Source organism: Canis lupus, chromosome 4 (genome assembly GCF_048164855.1).
Source record: "Canis lupus baileyi chromosome 4, mCanLup2.hap1, whole genome shotgun sequence".
Classification (NCBI taxonomy): Eukaryota; Metazoa; Chordata; class Mammalia; order Carnivora; family Canidae; genus Canis; species Canis lupus.
This window is the reverse complement of record NC_132841.1, coordinates 60496648-60514015: the sequence shown is the minus strand read 5'-3', so window position 1 is coordinate 60514015 and position 17368 is coordinate 60496648. Positions and strand designations below refer to the sequence as shown.

General features: G+C 45.9%; 1 protein-coding gene across 1 annotated transcript in view; it reads left to right on the top strand.

Moving 5' to 3' along the window:
* Window positions 1–17368, top strand: part of ABLIM3 (actin binding LIM protein family member 3) — a 109805-nt gene that overhangs the window by 67322 nt on the left and 25115 nt on the right. The window contains exons 8-10 of the mRNA XM_072824583.1: window positions 919–1006; window positions 14099–14157; window positions 16688–16759. Coding sequence (XP_072680684.1) covers window positions 919–1006; window positions 14099–14157; window positions 16688–16759 — 219 coding nt within the window. The remainder of the gene's footprint in view (window positions 1–918; window positions 1007–14098; window positions 14158–16687; window positions 16760–17368) is intronic.

The window sequence follows — 17368 nt, the reverse complement described above, 5'->3', positions numbered from 1 at the left end:
GGAGGCTACAAACCTCAAACCTGTTCTCATTCTTAAAAAGCTAGGTTAGTAAGTTTCAGATAGATATTAAAGACACACTAGCACCAAACTGGTACTCTCCTTGAAAAAAATTTGAAGGCTTCAGGGTACCTGGCTGGCTCAGCATATGACTCTTGATCTCAGGGTTGTGAGTTCAAGCCCCATGTTGGGTGTAAAGATTATTTAAATCAATAACATTAAAAAAAAAAAAAAAAAAAAACAGAAGAACTAGCATAGGATTGAAAAGGAGGTCCTTTTCTTTTTTCTTTCTTTCTTTTTTTTTTTTTTTTTGAGATTTTATTTATTTATTCATGAGAGACATAGTGAGAGGTGCAGGGTCACAGGCAGGAGAAGCAGGCTCCCTGCAGGGAACCTAATGTAGTACTCGATCCCAGGACCCTGGGATCATGACCTAGGCCAAAGGCAGATGCTTAACCACTGAGCCACCCAGGCCTCCCAAGGAAGTCCTTTTCTTCATTGATCCAATGTTATTAAATCCCAGGTCTATGTACCACTCCAAGTCTACTGCTAGTGGTAAGGTACTGCTAGTGGTAAGGGCCCCATTCATGGGGAAATGTTGGGATGTCCTCAAAGGAAGATGTTTCTTCATATAGAAATGAGGAGGTGGGACCAGTAGCCTCCAAGTGGTCCTTCTACCAAAATAGAAGTGTGGGTGTCCAGGGAAGTCCACTGAACTGCCTTTAGGGATCCATGGTATGGAATCACCAAGCCTCCTGGGTGGGCTTTTAGATGGTTCTGGACTCCCCTGGGTAGACTCCTAACCAACTGTAAAGTCATGAAGACACCAGCAACACTAATGTGCCTAAGAAATGCTCAAACACCACCTGCCCCATGGATAGCCGCCCCAGCTCTGACCTCCTCTTCTTTTTATTTCCATAGGCAGGAGGGAAGCACTACCACCCAACCTGCGCCAGATGCGTACGCTGCCACCAGATGTTCACTGAAGGAGAGGAAATGTACCTCACAGGTAAGCAAATCTGACCTTCTGTAAGGCATTCCTATCCAACCTTGTCTCTAAAGGAGATACAGTCTCCTTCATTTCAGTTTTATCTTTGTTTTTGGCTTGTCCTCAAAATTGCAATTAATTCGCCCCTCTCTGGGTGGTTTGGGAAAGTTGCCGGTGTGGCTAATATGAAGTGACATGTAATCTGCCTTCTGTCCCTGTGCGCCTCCACCCGCTGCTCAGCTGGCCTGCTTCCCTGGCAGTGCTCTGAGCAGACTCCCCTGGCTCCGCCTGGGGCCGGGAGCTTGAGCTGAACTAGGCCAAGGGGTCAGAGAACCTCACAAGGATCCCTGAGTTGCAGCATCAGAACCTCGACCCCATCACCCTGCCCTGCTCCCAACACTCAGAGCCCCATACCAGGCTGCTGCTTGAGTCTTCCAGTGGACTCTCAGGGTACACCAAAAGGAACAGAAGGGAACCAGTGGTCTCCAAGAAGCACAGAGGGACTGGGTTCCCTCTGCCAACTTCCCAGGGCCCAGCCCTCTGGCCCCAGGCTTCTTGCAAACCTCCCAGGCGGTCCCCAGGCTCTGTTCTGTGCTCCACCCTCTGCCCAGTCCATCCTCCCAGGATACCGTAGTGTTTTTGGCAGAATCCAGTCCAGCGGCCTTCTGGGCCCCTCGCTGCTCACCGCATTAGGTACCAGCACTCCAGCCTGGCCACCAGGACCCTCTCACTGAGGTCTCAAACTGCCTTTCTATTTCTATCCTGGAATAAACCCAGCATCTCAGCTAACAGAGCCAACTTGCAATTGCTTCTCCATCCACTCAACAACTATTTCTTGAGACTCAACCATGTGTGAGCTCTGCCCCAGGGTCCTTAGTGAGTTCCAGCTAGAGCCCCGTGCAGGGGATGGGGGACCGCAGTCAGGAATCCCATAATCACCTGTCTGTCATGATAAGCTTTATGAAGGGAGGAGGTATGGGACTCAGAGCACTTTATGTGTGCAGTGGGCATCGGGGAAGTTTCTCTGAGGAAGGGCCAAGTGCCAGGACCCGAAGGGCGAGTGGGCTGGGATACGCCACCTGAGGGGAGCAAATCTGCCAGGCTCTGAGGTGGGTAAAGAAACAGCAGGTGTAGGAGACCAGGAGGAGCCCCTGGAGCTCAAGCCAGGGTTCAGGTGGAGGTGAGAAAGGAGGTGGGGAGAGGCAGACAGTGAACCCGTGCCCCATTGTGTCTGGGTTGTTGTTCATTGTTTGCCTGCCTCCTGGAACACTCCAGGCTTGCATGCCCTTGTGTAGGAATCCTGCCGTGGTAGGCCCGGGTTAGGCACTACCGACTTCATGACCCCCTCGGGTACCCTGATCCCGCCCACAACTTAACACACTCCCTCCTTCCGGTACCTTCCAGCTTGCAGTAGAGTCCTTGGCCTTCTCCCTCAGACTTCTTCCTGACATTTACCCATCCATCGAAGTACTCACTCTACAGGTGGACATTGTTGGCTGATGAGTTGGATAGTTGGGTGATTAGTCATCCCCGGATGTTTGAATAGCTACAGGAGGGCCCTTCCTCCACATTTCCCCACAAGGCAGAACTAAGGTCAGGGAAGCAGTTACATAGAATGTCTCTTCCTATCACGCTTGTTCTAGCCACAAATGCTCAAGGCTGGTCCGAGTTCCCTCAACTTGCAATGAGAGCCTTTGCCTAGAGCAGGGTTTCTCAACCTTAGCATTATTGACATTTTGGGCCAGAGAAGTCTTTGGTGTGGGGACTGTCCTATGCATTGCACCGTATTTAGTAACATCCCTGGCCTCTACCCACTAGATGCCAATATCGTACTCCTTCCCGTTGTGACAACCAAAAATATCCCAGACATCTGCCTTCTGGGGCAAAAACGTTCTCTGTTGAGAACCATCGGCCTAAACATAGTCAACAGAATCTCACACCAGCTACTGGGAAGGCTGGAACAGGAATTCTCTGTTGGATTGAACTAGGTGAACATTTCTAAGATGCTGTGAGTTTATAACTACTTACTTGTATGTGTAGTCTTAACATTGAACCTCAGTTACCTGTAAAATAGGCTCATAACGGTTCCTACAAGGTAATGTAAGTTTGTGGTGCATGGAAGGTTCTTGGTTCATTCATTCATTCGGCAAATATCTATTGAGCACCACCTGTGTGCCCAGTGTTCCCTTAACAACTGGAGATGTAGCAATGAGCAGGTCTAACAAGTTCACTGCCCTCACGGAGTTCGCATCCTTGTGTGTCAGAATCTTCTAAGCCTTGCTTCTGGCCAGAACTTCACAGAATGCTGCAAGAGTTAAGGGATGAGGTAAATAGCTTGGTGATCATTTGAGAGAATGCACGATCAAACCGACAATAGAGATGCCTGCAGGAGGTGGGAGATATTTTTGGTGATGAAGAAGGGCCTGTCACCCTCCTCCTTAATTATCCCCATTCCTACCCTCCTGGCTCCTGGGAGAGTGGGAGTAATTGCAGGGCATTCAAGGACCTGCCTCAGGAGATGCTATGTGATTGTACAATGAGGGGGACCAGGCCATCCCATGCTGGAGTCATGCTGACTCTGGCTGTGGGTGTCTTTGGGGTGGCAGCCACCAGGGGGTTCTGCTACCACTAAGAGCTGAACCTGTGATTGCCTTGGACACCCTCCTGGGTAGGGGTACCAGGACTAAGAATGATATTCCCCAGAAATGGCAAGAAAACTCTCCTTGCAGGCAGCACAGATGGGAAGAGATCCAAGACTCCTGGGTTCAAGCACCAGCACTTTGCTGATGGGCTGTGACCATGAGAAGTGACTTCCTCCTCTGGGTCTCTTCCTTCACCTGCGAAATGAGAGAATTACTCTTTCATCCATACATTAAAGCTGGGGCCATGCTATGTGCCAGACATAGCACGGGAAGGGCTGGGTGCTCAGACATGAACGAGGCAGGAGTGCTTGCTGCCTGGATGGAGTTCACTATCAAGAGGGGAGACCAACTGTAATCACATAGAAGTGTAAATATAACGACAAGCTGTGCTAAGTGCAGAGAAGGGAAATTGTGGGAACGATAGTGTTAAAGTTTATGAGGCTCCCGATCTAGTCTGGGAGGTCAAGGGAGGCTCTGCTGAAGAAGGGAAATTTCAAGCCAAGATCTTGGAAATGAGTAGGAGGTGGGAGGGTGAGAAGGGGAGGAAAGATGCTGGAGGCAGAGGGAGCTGCAGGTGCAAAGGCCTGCAGTGGGAGGAAGCATCATGCGGGGGAGAAACTGAGGCAGGCCCACACACCCCGCCTACAGAGAGCAGGTGTGCTCCAGGAGGTCATCATGAATATCAGAGAGAATGAATTGAAGGTGCTAAGTGCCCCATGAAGCAACATACGAGAGAGAGAAAGAGAGAGAGAGAGAGAGAGAGAGAGAGAGAGAGCGTGCCTTAGGAAAGCTGCGAAGTTTAAAACCCCAGTCTTGTCAGTTCTGTAGTGGGACACAGCAAGGCACTGGCAGCTGGCCTCGGGAGGTTCTTTTGGTCAGTTTGTTTGTGTTTTAATTACTGTGTGATGGCTTTCTGATGAGCTCTAATTGGGAGAAGGCTGACGTCTGTCTGGAAGAAGAACTTCCGGGACCCCCGGAGACCAAAGCGAGTTTTCTTTGATTTAAGTTCTGTTGTGCATTCAGTCTTTTAACTGTTTTTGTCAAGATGCCAGATTTCTAATGTTTGTTGTCCAAACCCTTCATTTGGGCTTCGCCAGGAAATTACGTCATTGATTTCGGGCAGCACAATTCTAGCCAAGATGCTGCAGGTTGGGGGAGAACATACTGAAATCGCAAGGGTTACAGCTGCTGGATCGGCGGGAGCTTTCCGAAACCCAAAATGTGGCTCATGAGACAGATTTTGGTTTTATTCTAAAAAAATGCCTGTATCCAGGAAAAAAGGAAAGACAGACTTTGTTCCTCTCCTGCTTTCTACGCTGTCCCTATTCTAAGGGTCTGAGAGAGAAGGATGTTGGGAACCCAGGAGCTCAGCTGCAGAGTTTTAAACAGGTCTCTGTTATCATTCGTATATTTAGCTAAAACCCACAGACAGGAAATCCTGACAAACCTTACTCTGCTAAGGGAAGAACCGTAACAAATTGTTTAAGTCCTGCTAATAATAATAGGCCATCAGCCGATGTTTGTTGAGCACTTAGTATGTGCCAAACACTGTACTAAGAGTTTTAAATGCAGTCTCCCATTTTATCCTCACAACAGCCCTGTGAGCTAAAAGCCATGAATATCCCTATTTTAGAGAACAAGGAAGTTTAGAGAGATTATGTCCCTGAGCCAAGGTTAGCTGGCCTATCTTACTAGGCTTTGTTTAAGGCAGCTTCTCCCATTTATTTTCAAAGGTCTTTTTCTAAAAAGGTTTTATCTATTTATTTGAGACAGAGAACGAGCAGAGGGAGTAGAAGAAGGACAAGCAGACTTCCCACAGAGTGGTCCCAGGATCCCAGGATCCCAGGGTCCCAGGACCTTGAATTCATGACCCAAGCTACAGTCAGATACTTAACCAACTGAGCTACCCAAGCGCCCCTGTTTTTGGAATTCTTAACCTATGGTTTGTTGTTGGCCTTCTGAATCCCATGAATCCCCTAGAAATTGCTTGTCAAAGTTTGCGTGTAGGTGTATTTCTCTAAGGAGAGGGTCTGTAGCTTTTATCAAATTTTCAGAGGTGTCCACAGTCCACAATCAAGTGAGGAGGCTCAGTTTTGTGTTAATGCAAATCCGAAACAGAGCCCCGAAAGCTTGCTTTGATAACTACCCCAAAACCTTCTCTTCTCTAATGGAGTCTATTTTAGATCACATTTTTTTTTCAAGTTCAGATGATATAAGGTCCTGGTACCAGGAGGTACGTGTATTTCTGGCACAGCTGGGGATACCACTGACATAAAGCAAAGGCTTCCTTTTCCTCTGACAAGTACCTTAAGAGAGGTGCATGGAGCAAACAGATGTTCAAGGCAGGTGCCTCCCGTTATTCTGGATTGTAGAACACCAGCCCTCGTCATAATCTATGCGTCTCATCAAACCACACTTTAAAAGGCACTAACGTACTATTGGTTGCTATAAGCTAGTAGTTTAGCATTGTTATTTTAAATTGGATCTCTCTACTGACAGCTTAGCTTGTAGGAGTAATGCTTCAAAACTTTAAATCTCATGTTTCCCCAATCCTGCTACATAATTTTAGACTCTTCAAACATATCCTGTTACTGTACTAAATTGATATCTCCTAAAGTCTGAATCTACTAAGCGTATTTCACTTTAAATAGAATACATTTTCATTTTGGACGAGCTGCAGGATTTTTTTTTAGACTTTTAGGGTTACCAAACATCTTGAATCCTATAGAAAATATTATAGCGTAGCAGTTTAAAGTTTGTATTTTAAAGTCTGTTTGCAACTTGCTTCTTCTCCCTGGTAACCTCAAACTCAACACGATGTGGCCATTTTCTCTCCAGTTACATGTCACATCTACTTCCCCAGCCAATTTGTCCATGTTGGTCAGAATTAGGTCCAGAGTAGCAATTTCCCTGGCTGCTTCCTCTATTTCCTGGGAAACAAAATTGCCCGCTGGGCAAGTCAAGAACTTGTCAGATACTCGGGTTTTAGCTCAATGAGATGTTTTATTAGTCTGGACTTTTTAGGCAGCAGAAACAACATTAGGTAAAAGGGGATTGATCATCTCACAGAACGGAGAAGCATCTTGAAGCAGCACGACTGGATTGAGGAGCCCGCAGGGGTCAGCAGGTGGTTTTGCTCTGTGTTCTTTTAGTGTGCGGCCACACGCTCTTGGGCCCTGCACCAGCTGCCTCTGTCCTGGGGAAAGAGGGCTCCCCGGGCACAGAGGGACAGCATCCTGTGCCAGGTTCCGCACAGAAGTCCCGGAGATACTCTGTGGAGGCTGACCTGGTCATATGTGCACAGGCCGGGGTGAGGAGACAGTGCTGGACAGAGCAAGACACCTAAGCTCTCTAAACCCCAATTTCCCCATCTGAAATCAAGGACAGCACTAGGCCCACCTTGCCAGGCTGTTGTAGTAAGTGAGTGAATCTATGATAAAGGCTTAACACAGTGTCTGGCACTGCCAGTCTGAGCTCATATAAACATCCAGGAATGCAGAAATGGCCATTCCCCGTGATGCCACGCACTAAAAGGTGCTGGCTATTGTCGATATTACCATGCTTATGAATAATGCTTAACATAGGGCTTAGCCTATGTGGTCAATAAATGTTAGTTATCATGGCTAGTGTTTGCTTAAGTACGACTATTATAAAGTATATAGCATAAGCCTGGCATAGGCACTTTCCAAATACTAGTTCTAATACCAACAGTAAGAATAAGGAGAATGCTTAGTGGGTGACACATGGTAAGCACTCCTGCAATTTAATTGCCGCCCTAACTGTCATTATCCACAGTTAGTATTTCCGCACCACATCTGGGTGCCACCACCCCTTCCCTCATCCTGCCTGATATCCTGCATGCTAACCAGCTTCACGGGAGCTAAGCACTTTCTCCCTCAACCTCTTTGTTAAGCTCCAAACCCACTTGATCCTATCAGTACCAGGCAAACTTATCTTTTCCACTTCGGAGCTGTCCTCATCCCTGGGCACAAGCCCAGCCTGCCAGAGGGGTGTGCTGGCAGCTAAGCCAGGCTTCTGTTCAGTGACTCCACCACTCAGCCAGACCTGTGCTTGCTGCACACCCTTCACTCCCCCAGGCCAAGGCTCCCGGGAATAGAACAGTAAATACTATCCCCTGCCCTCCAATCTCTCTAATACTCCTTCTTTCCCCTTCCACAGACTAGATCCTGGCACACAGATTTTTTTTTTTTTTTTTTGGTAGGGGAGGGCAGATGATGATAATCATAACAACTAACACTTGCATGATGCCAATTCTAACAGATCTTGTTCTACGTGCTCTATGAATATTCACTCACAAATGCTCACAGCAGACCTCTGAGGCAGATACTGTTATCATCCCCATTTTATCAGTGGAGAGACTGAGGCACAGAGAAGTAACTGACTTGCTCTAGGATGATGCAGCTAGGAAGTAATGTAACTGGCATTCAAACCCCTTAAGAGTATTATGTTAAATAATGCTTATGTTGCCTGATACACAGTAAAGACTTACCAGTGCCCAAGAGCATGCTGAAGATGATATTGCAGTTACTGTATGTCAGATTCAACAGAAAGGCTCACTCTTCTCCCTATAGCTGAGTTGGGGATCCTCTAGTAATAAATGAAAAGCAGAGTCTCCTGTGGTCTAGAGAAGCCATGCACCTGCTAGAGACAGGTAGTGGGGATTTTTTTTGTTCGAGGTAAAATTCACATATCATAAAATTAAGCATTTTGTAGTGTACAGTTCAGTAGCTTTTAGTATATTCACAATGCTGTGCAACCACCACCTCTACCTAATTACAAAACATTTTCACCCCAAAATGAATTCCATATCCATTAATTCCATATCCATTTCACATAGACCCTAGCAACTATGAATCTGCTAGTTGTCTCTATAGTTTACCTATTTGGGGAAATATCATATAGATGGAATCCTACAATACATAGGCTTTTATGTCTGGCCTCTCTCACTTAGCATAGTGCAATGTTTTCTAGATTCATCCATGTTGTCACATTTATCAGTGCTTCATTCCTTTTTTATGGCTGAATGATATTCCACTGTGTGGATATAGCACATTCATGTGTCCAGGCACGGATTTTAAAAGAGCCATTCCAAGAAGCTAGCAAGTCTAGGTCACAAAGGCTGTGCTCCTGACATATAGGCAGAACTTTGAGGAACCTCACCCTGAGATGGTCAATAGAAATCCAAGAAAGAGAACTGCTTGTAAGAGAACACCTTGGCTAGGATCTGGGTTTGAAAAACCCAAATGCCTTCTTAAATGGATGAGAAAAGCCAGGAGGCAGACAGCAGGGAGGATCACCGGCCACCTGCAGGAACTAAAAGCATTCAGATACTGAAAAATGCTGTGTTAGGCAAATAGAACCTTTGGGTGGGCCCTTTCAGCCACTGCCGTGTTTGTAACCCTGGCTGGGCGGTCTGGAAGACTGTGGCACCAATTCTGGCTTTGGCATTAAAATCTCCACTGATGAAAAAAAAAAAAAAAAAAAAAGTTTGGCCAATTGAATTTCAAGGTCCAGCAGAGAGATGGGTGGGTCCCCAAACATTAAGTAACCCAAAAAAATAACCCAAAATGTGGAATGTGCTGTGACCAATCAGAGAGAGAAGACAGTTGCTGCCTCTGCTAGGAATTAAGAAGAGCGTTAGCACCAGGCTGAGGGATGGCTTTGAAGATTCCCATCTCTGGCCTCTGAGTCAGCTCATACGGAAATAGCTAATCCCTTCACTTCCATAACTTTTACAGGAGATTTTAACTGCAGGACCTGGAGCCATCAGTGACAGTCTTAGAGGACAAGGGTCTGACTCGGGGAACCAAGAGTCTAATAAGCAAAAAAGTCTTGACTTTTTTTCTTAACTTGACTTTTTTTCTTAACTTCCACAAGAAGTTGAAACACTCTTCTGTCTCAGAAAACTGGTTTCCTTATTCCATCACATTCCAAAGGAATGAATTCGGAGGGTTAACTAGTATTTAGCCCCGTGGTGCTCCAATGGAGTTCTAAGTCACCTGGGGAGCTTGTTACTACCACAGATTCTCAGGCCCCGCCTCCAGGACTTGACTTCAGGGGCTCCATGGGATCCCAGGAATCTGCATTTTATCAGGCTTCTGGACAACTGGGGCACAGGTCACACTTGGACAAACCCCAATCTAGTGAGATGTCTGATAGAACCTTACTCTAGAATTGTAGCAGTCAGTTCGGGAGTCTAGATTGTACTGCTGGTCCAAATCTCTGAGCCCAGCTTAGAGAATTCAACTGGCCTAAAACAGAGTATCATGTTTCTTTTGTTTTATTCATCCGCTCAATGAGTATTTATTGAGAATCTGCAGTCCCTGCAGCTGTATCTGCAGATAAGACATATGTGAATCCCGCTCCTTATAGAACTTACATGCCTGTCTAGATTATTGGATAGAGGTAAATAATTCATTTTTTTCTATACAGAGAAATCTGTGGAGATAAAAACACAGAATCTCCAAGGGTTGGGAGGGAAAGTAAACATCCATTAGGGTAACTACCTCATTATATGTCTCCTCTACAATATTCCTGCTGAGCATGTATGCATCCAGTGTGTACTTACATACTTCCAGGGACAAAGAGCTCACTCTCAGAATGGACCCATTTGATCCTCAGACATTGAATTTTCTTTCCCTGAAACTTCTGCCCTTGGTCCTTGTTCTATGTTATAAGACATGCAGAATGAGTTCATTGCTCTTTCCACAGAGAGGCATTAAAATACTCAAAACCCTTTTTCACCATTGTGCTAAGTCTTCTCCACAGCGAAGACCTTGCCTTATGGCCTAATTTTGGGTTCCCTCTCCATCCTGGTTACCATCATCCTCTGGGTGCCTTTCCTCCTGTGTCTCATTTTAAAATACAGAGGTGGGAGGCACCTGGGTGGCTCAGTCAGTTAAGTGTCTGACTCTTGGGTTCAGCTTGGGTCATAATCTCATGGTCACGAGATCAAACCCCACATCGGGCTCCTTGCTAGCAGGGAGTCTGCCTGAGAGTCTTTCCCTCCTCCTCTGCCTCTCCTCCTGTGCTCTCTTTCTCTTTCTAAAAGAGATAAATAAAATCTTTTTTTTTTAAATAATAAAATACAGAGGTGAGATCCAACCAATCATTCATTTATGTCTTTAAAACACATACATGAGGGATGCCCAGATGGCTAAGTGGTTCGGCATCTGCCTTCAGCTCAGGTCGTGATCCCAGGGTACTGGGATCAAGTCCTGCATCGGACTCCCTGGGAGGAGCCTGCTTCCCCCTCTGCCTGTGTCTCTGCCTCTCTCTGTGTGTCTCTCCTGAATAAATAAATAAAATCTTTACACACACACACACACACACACACACACACATACACACACATACCAGGTGCTGTTTTAAGCTCTGGGGAGAAAGCCCATGAAAGACAGTCATGACCTTCTTCAACCTGGATGCTATTTTTCTGTCCCTGTCACATCGTTGAGCTATTGGCTAATGGCAAAAGCCAGGCACCATTTCATAGGGGTCTTCATGAACAGATCACCTTTTTCTTACCTTAATTTGCCTAAATCTGTTGCTTAAAACCAACACATTCCTTCCCTCTTCAGTTTAGATGCTATCCTGCCAAATCCCAAACTTCTAATTTTCATCCCCAATTGTATTTTCTTTCTCCCTTCTGACTCTCCCGGCTCACTTCTTCTATAAGCCTGCTTTCCTGTACGCTGAGTGCCGAAGCCATTTGCAGCTCAGCTTCTGACCAACCCTTACCCTTACCCTTCGTCTGCCTCTCTCACTTCATCTCACCACCTCCTTACACATCCGCATCCTCCTCATCCATTTCATGGGCTTCCCGCGGGAGCCACGGGGGTAGACAACTCCTGGTGGATTTAGCAGCATCTCGGGACCGGAAACGCTCTCCCTAATAACTCCCCAAAGCAAGGATCCCCACCCACCACTGGGGAACAGACACACCCTGCGACTGCCAGGCTCCAGCCGCAGACCCGGGGTCCCTCTACTGGGCTCTGAGAGCCATTGCACTTGACATTAGCAAGCCTTAAACTCTGGTTCAATTACTAGGAACTCACAAGAAAATTAGCAAACATTCCATTGTATACATAGACCACAGCTTCTTTAGCCATTCCTCTTTCCATGGACACCGAGGCTCCTTCCACGGTTTGGCTACTGTGGACATTGCTACTATAAACATTGGGGTGCAAGTGTTCCAGCGTTTCACTGCATCTGTATCTTTGGGGTAAATCCCCAACTGTGCAATTGCTGGGTCGTAGGGCAGGTCTATTTTTAACTCTTTGAGGAACCTCCACACAGTTTTCCAGAGTGGCTGCACCAGTTCCCATTCCCACCCACAGTGCAAGAGGGTTCCCCTTTCTCCACATCCTCTCCAACATGTGTTGTTTCCTTGTTAGTTTTCACATTCTCACTGGTGTGAGGTGGTATCTCATTGTGTTTTTGACTTGTATTTCCCTGATGGCAAGTGATGTGGGGCATTTTCTCATGTGCTTGTTGGCCTTTTCTGTGTCTTCCTCTGTGAGATTTCTGTTCATGTCTTTTGCCCATTTCATGATTGGATTGTTTCTTTGCTGTTGAGTTTAATAAGTTCTTTATAGATCTTGGATACTAGTACTAGCCCTTTATCTGATACGTCATTTGCAAAAATTTGCTTCAACGTGGATGGAACTGGAGGGTATTATGCTGAGTGAAATAAGTCAATCAGAGAAGGACAACCATTATATAGCCTCATTCATTTGGGGAATATAAAAAATAGTGAAAGGAAATAAAGGGGAAATGAGTGAAAATATCAGTGAGGGTGACAAAACATGAGAGACTCATAACTCTGGGAAATGAACAAGGGGTAGTGGAAAGGGAGGTGGGCGGGGGGTTGGGGTGATGGGGTGATGGGCACTGAGGGGGGCACTTGGCGGGATGAGCCTGGGTGTTATGCTATATGTTGGCAAATTGAACTCCAATAGAAAGAAAGAAAAGAAAGAAGAAAGAAAGAAAGAAAGAAAGAAAGAAAGAAAGAAAGAAAGAAAGAAAGAAAGAAAGAAAGAAAGAGAAAGAGAGAAAGAAAAAAGAAAAGAAAAGAAAAAAGAAAATTAGCAAACAAAACCTAAAAATCCCTGTCTCATAAATGACAAGCTGGGCCTAGAATTAAAACTTTGGAGATGAAAACAATCTCCAAGACCATCCAGATCCCACCTCACTGTTATTCAGATGAAGAAACCAGGACTGAAGAGAGAATATGTCAGGGGCCAAGCAGAGGCAGGAATCCTGGCTCCAGAAACAAGACCTTGGGCTCCTTACCTCAGGCCTATCCGCTCTCCATCACGTTTTGGGGGCTAATTTTTCAACTTTACAACATCCCCTCCCCCCGTAGCTTGGCCAGCGCCAGTCCTGGGGGTTCCAGGCAACAAACCATAATGGAAAGTATATCCTAAAAACAAAGTCAGACAAACAAATGCCATCTGGGTGTTCAGAAACCCAGCCATTTGCTGGCTCCTTTCCTTTTCGGGCTGGTAATAAGAGGAATGGCACCAGAGGGATAATATGTTCCTACTTTTCCTTCTAATCCAAGACACCTGTCTCTTCTTTTGGGAATGTGTAATATTTGGGGCTTCTCCTCAACATGTGACCAGCCACCTGTTGCTCATGCCTTTCCAAATTGGCCTCTCAAGTTTGGGGCTGGCCAATTGGACACCTCCCCCCCCATACCCAACAATAAAATGTAGGCATTTGCAACATACTAAATTTGAAGAGTCTGGAGCCTCTTGGGAATTAGCAGGTCAAGGCAGTGCTCAAGCATACTGTACACCATGACACACACCCCTTCAGTGCGATAGGTCTAGTATAGTGTCATAAGTCTTTGAAGAGAAAGAAAGGTTGGAGTTCACCACAGTCTGTCACTTTATTTAACCTCCCCTGCCATTCATTCATTCAACAAATATTTGTTGACCACCTGCTACGCGTCACTCACTGCCAATCATCCACTCATCTGTTCACCCCACAAACATGGATAGAGCCTCTGCTGAGAGCAAAATCCCATGCTGGATGCTGCGGGAGAGCCAGCAATGAATAAAGCTCAGCCCTTGCCCAGAGGAGCTTCTAATTTAGTTAGGATCATGAATCCACAAGCCACTGTGATTTGAGGTGGTATGTGTTAAGAAAGATACAAAGAATTATGGATGGCAGAGAAGAGAGAAGTCACTCCCACCTGGCAGGTAAGAAAGTTTGCAAGAAGATGCCATGTGAGACCTGGACCTTGAGGAATGGGTAGGATTTGGACAGGGAGAAAGAGCATGAGTGACTGATGGATGTAGCAGCAAAGAGCCTGGTTCACCAGAGGGTCCTCCTGGCTGCTGTGCAGAGCAAATGTGCTGGTGAGGGAGTCAATTAAGGCGAGGGGTGGTGAGAGAGCTAGTAGGTGTGAGAGGTCTGAGCCTTTGTTATTTTCCTGGCCCCTTAGGTTCTGAGGTCTGGCACCCCATCTGCAAACAGGCAGCCCGGGCAGAGAAGAAGTTAAAGGTAAGCAAGCTGGTGGTGATACCAGACCATACTCTTGGTCACTGGTTAGGGGGCACTGTGCTTTAGTGGGGAGTCTCTCTTTAGTGTGCATACTGCCCAATACATGCGTGTATCCTTAGATTTCCTTAATGGTAACATCTTCTGCATGGGGCATTTGAGGGGCTAAAGACATCAAATGTGAGAATACTTTGAAAACTGTAAAACACTGTATAAATGTGAGTTTTTAGCGTTTCTGGGGCAAGGCTTTAGCCTTTATTAGCATTGCTCACCAAGATGGTGGCCTCTTTGAAGCACTTATGCTGGGGGTTTTCTCCAGCCTCACATCCTTTACTGGGGATAATAGTGTTGATACAGGAATTGACAGTTGGCAAAGCATCTTCACAGCCACTGTCTGACTTGATTTTTTTAACCCCGTGGATCAGATGGGGCAAGGAATTATATCTCCTCTTTGCTTGTGAGAAATTCAAAGTCTAAAGAGGGTGGTGATATGCCCACAGTAATGCAGAAGGCAGAAGCACAGCCAATGTCCCCATGCACACGCTGGGCCAGCTGGGGTCCTGCGTCTCTCTGAATCACTGTGCTCTGACTTGTACCAAGAAGCCCATGAATCTGGGCTCTTGATCTAAGGACTGCAGGGAAGAGCCCAGCTCCTGAGTCCTTAACACTGCAGAGGAGAAAGTTGTGTGTGCCTGTTGGGGACAGGCACTTGAAGATGTCCAAAGTGCCTCTACGTTTTGCAAAATAACGTGGCTATTGATGTATAATTTTGCTTGAGCCGTGAGGTTTTTTTTCCCATGTTTCTCCCAACTTCTCTCCCATTTAAGATGTAAAAAGACCTAATTGCCCTTTCCTTCTTCAATTTCTACTTTTTGGTGGCATTTCTCAAGTTCAGTTATCCTTCTACAACCCTGATGTTTTTGCCACATCTGTGCACTACCTGTATCATTATATACTTAATATTCTCCTTTAAATCAACCTACCACTCTTTACTTAACGGAACTTCTTTTATTTTTTTTTTAAGATTTTTTATTTATTTATTCAGAGAGAGAGAGGCAGAGACACAGGCAGAGGGAGAAGCAGGCTCCATGCAGGGAGCCCGATGTGGGACTCGATCCCAGGCCCCCAGGATCACACCCGGGGCTGCAGGCAGCACTAAACCCCTGCACCACTGGGGCTGCCCCGGAACTTCTTTTAAAATAAAACTTGAGGGGATCACTGGGTGGTGCAGCGGTTTGGCGCCTGCCTTTGGCCCAGGGCGCGATCCTGGAGACCTGGGATCGAATCCTACATCGGGCTCCCGGTGCATGGAGCCTGCTTCTCCCTCTGCCTGTGTCTCTCTCTCTCTCTCTCTCTCTCTCTCTCTCTCTCTCTCTGTGACTATCATAAATAAAAAAATTTTAAAAAAATAAATAAAATAAAAAAATAAAACTTGACATCGCCGAGTAGACCAGTATCACTTGCTATAAATAGGAGGTAACCATAAAATACATTTAATGAAAATGAAATGTTTCTTAAAAATAAATCTTAGAAATTCTGGCTAAATGGTATTGCCTGTACTCTCTTTGTTTAAAAAAGGGGGAGGGGAGGGGAGTGATGAATAACAACTGTCGAGATAGTTGCTGAAATATATCAGCATCAAGTTAAGACTTCCTCCTTCATGTACCCAAGAGGAATGAATACAGTTTCACATTTTACTGTCCCATTCTGCAACTCAATATTATCAAACGCTCCCCCTAACTTCATCTTGCCAGAGCCACCACTAGTTCACAATGCGGTTTAGGGGACACTGCTATAGAGCCCTGGGTAAAATGCTTTAATTCTAAATCGTGGCCTGAGAGATCTGGCAGGCAATTTCGCAGTCCCTCAGGGAAGCCCCTTCACTTTATAGATCGGGAATCTGGGATCTCTTCAATCACACAGTTGACTAGTGGTCCCTGGTTCTCTGTCCTTTTGCTTTTTGACTACAACACACAGCTGCTCTCGCAGCTTGCACAGAGGGTTACGGTACTGCCCTCCTGCTGAGGGAGCCATTAATGCATTATCGGCCTTGCTCAAGGAAAGACTTTTTTAAGTTTATCACTTAGGCTGATGTTAATTTGATGGTACACTGTAAAGAATCAGTACTTAATGCAATTGCAGGTATTCAACCTGCTTGTGCATTTTATATAAACAAACTAAGGAATGAGTACTAACCAATTTTACTCAGTTAAAGTTAATATGTGGCAGGTCAACCCCAAATGAAAAAGTTTTATGTATACATGCCTATCTTAAAGGCCAATTACAAATACATTAAAAAAAAAAACCCACAAATCCAAATTATGTCCAACAGCATGAAGTCCTGCGCATATCCAATTTCGTTCACACCCAGACACTGATTTTAAGGGAAAAAAAAAAAAAGACAAAGTACAGAGTGCCAGCAAGTACATTTAACCATGTTGCCGCTGTTCCTGCGGAGCTGTCTTCTTCCTCCCCATCACTCCTCCCCGCCGGCTGGAGGTGCAGCTTCTCACTCCTTCTGTTTCTCCCACAGCATAGGCGGACGTCCGAAACTTCCATCTCGCCCCCCGGATCCAGCATTGGGTCACCCAACCGAGTCATCTGCGTATGTATTACTCTTCAGCCACCCAGAGGCCTTTCTTATCCCCAGGCCTGGTATCTAACGAGTGTCTAAGGACAACCAAAGGCAGCTGTCAGGTTTTCATCCAACTAATATCTTGTGTGTGCCTGTCATGTGCTAGACTCTGTGCTGGGTCCTGAGGACACGGTGGGGCACGTGAACCCTGCCCGCATGGAGTACGAAGCCTCATAAACACAGTTATAGGAACAATGTCAAGTTTAGCAGGAACACAGAAAAGTGCAAAGACAGAAGAGCCCCTGGTGAGTTCTGAAACCAGTGCAGTGTGCTTCCTTACTTATTGCTTCACTGAGATAAGAGCAGGACAAAAATCTGGAGTCAGAGTGGTACCCAGAGTGGGGGGTGGATGGGAGGTCCATGTAGTGATAGGGATGTGTCATAAGGAAGCAGAACAGAAGAAGAAGCTGTATGAATACAGAAACATGGCATAAAGGATTTGCAAATGTAAAGAAGAGCTTTCTAGTGACATAAGAAGTTCAGAGATGGAGAGGACCACATACATGTGTATGAGCTCCCATCCCCAGATGCATTCAAACTGAGACACTCATCATTTGCAGAGACATGGCTGGAAACACA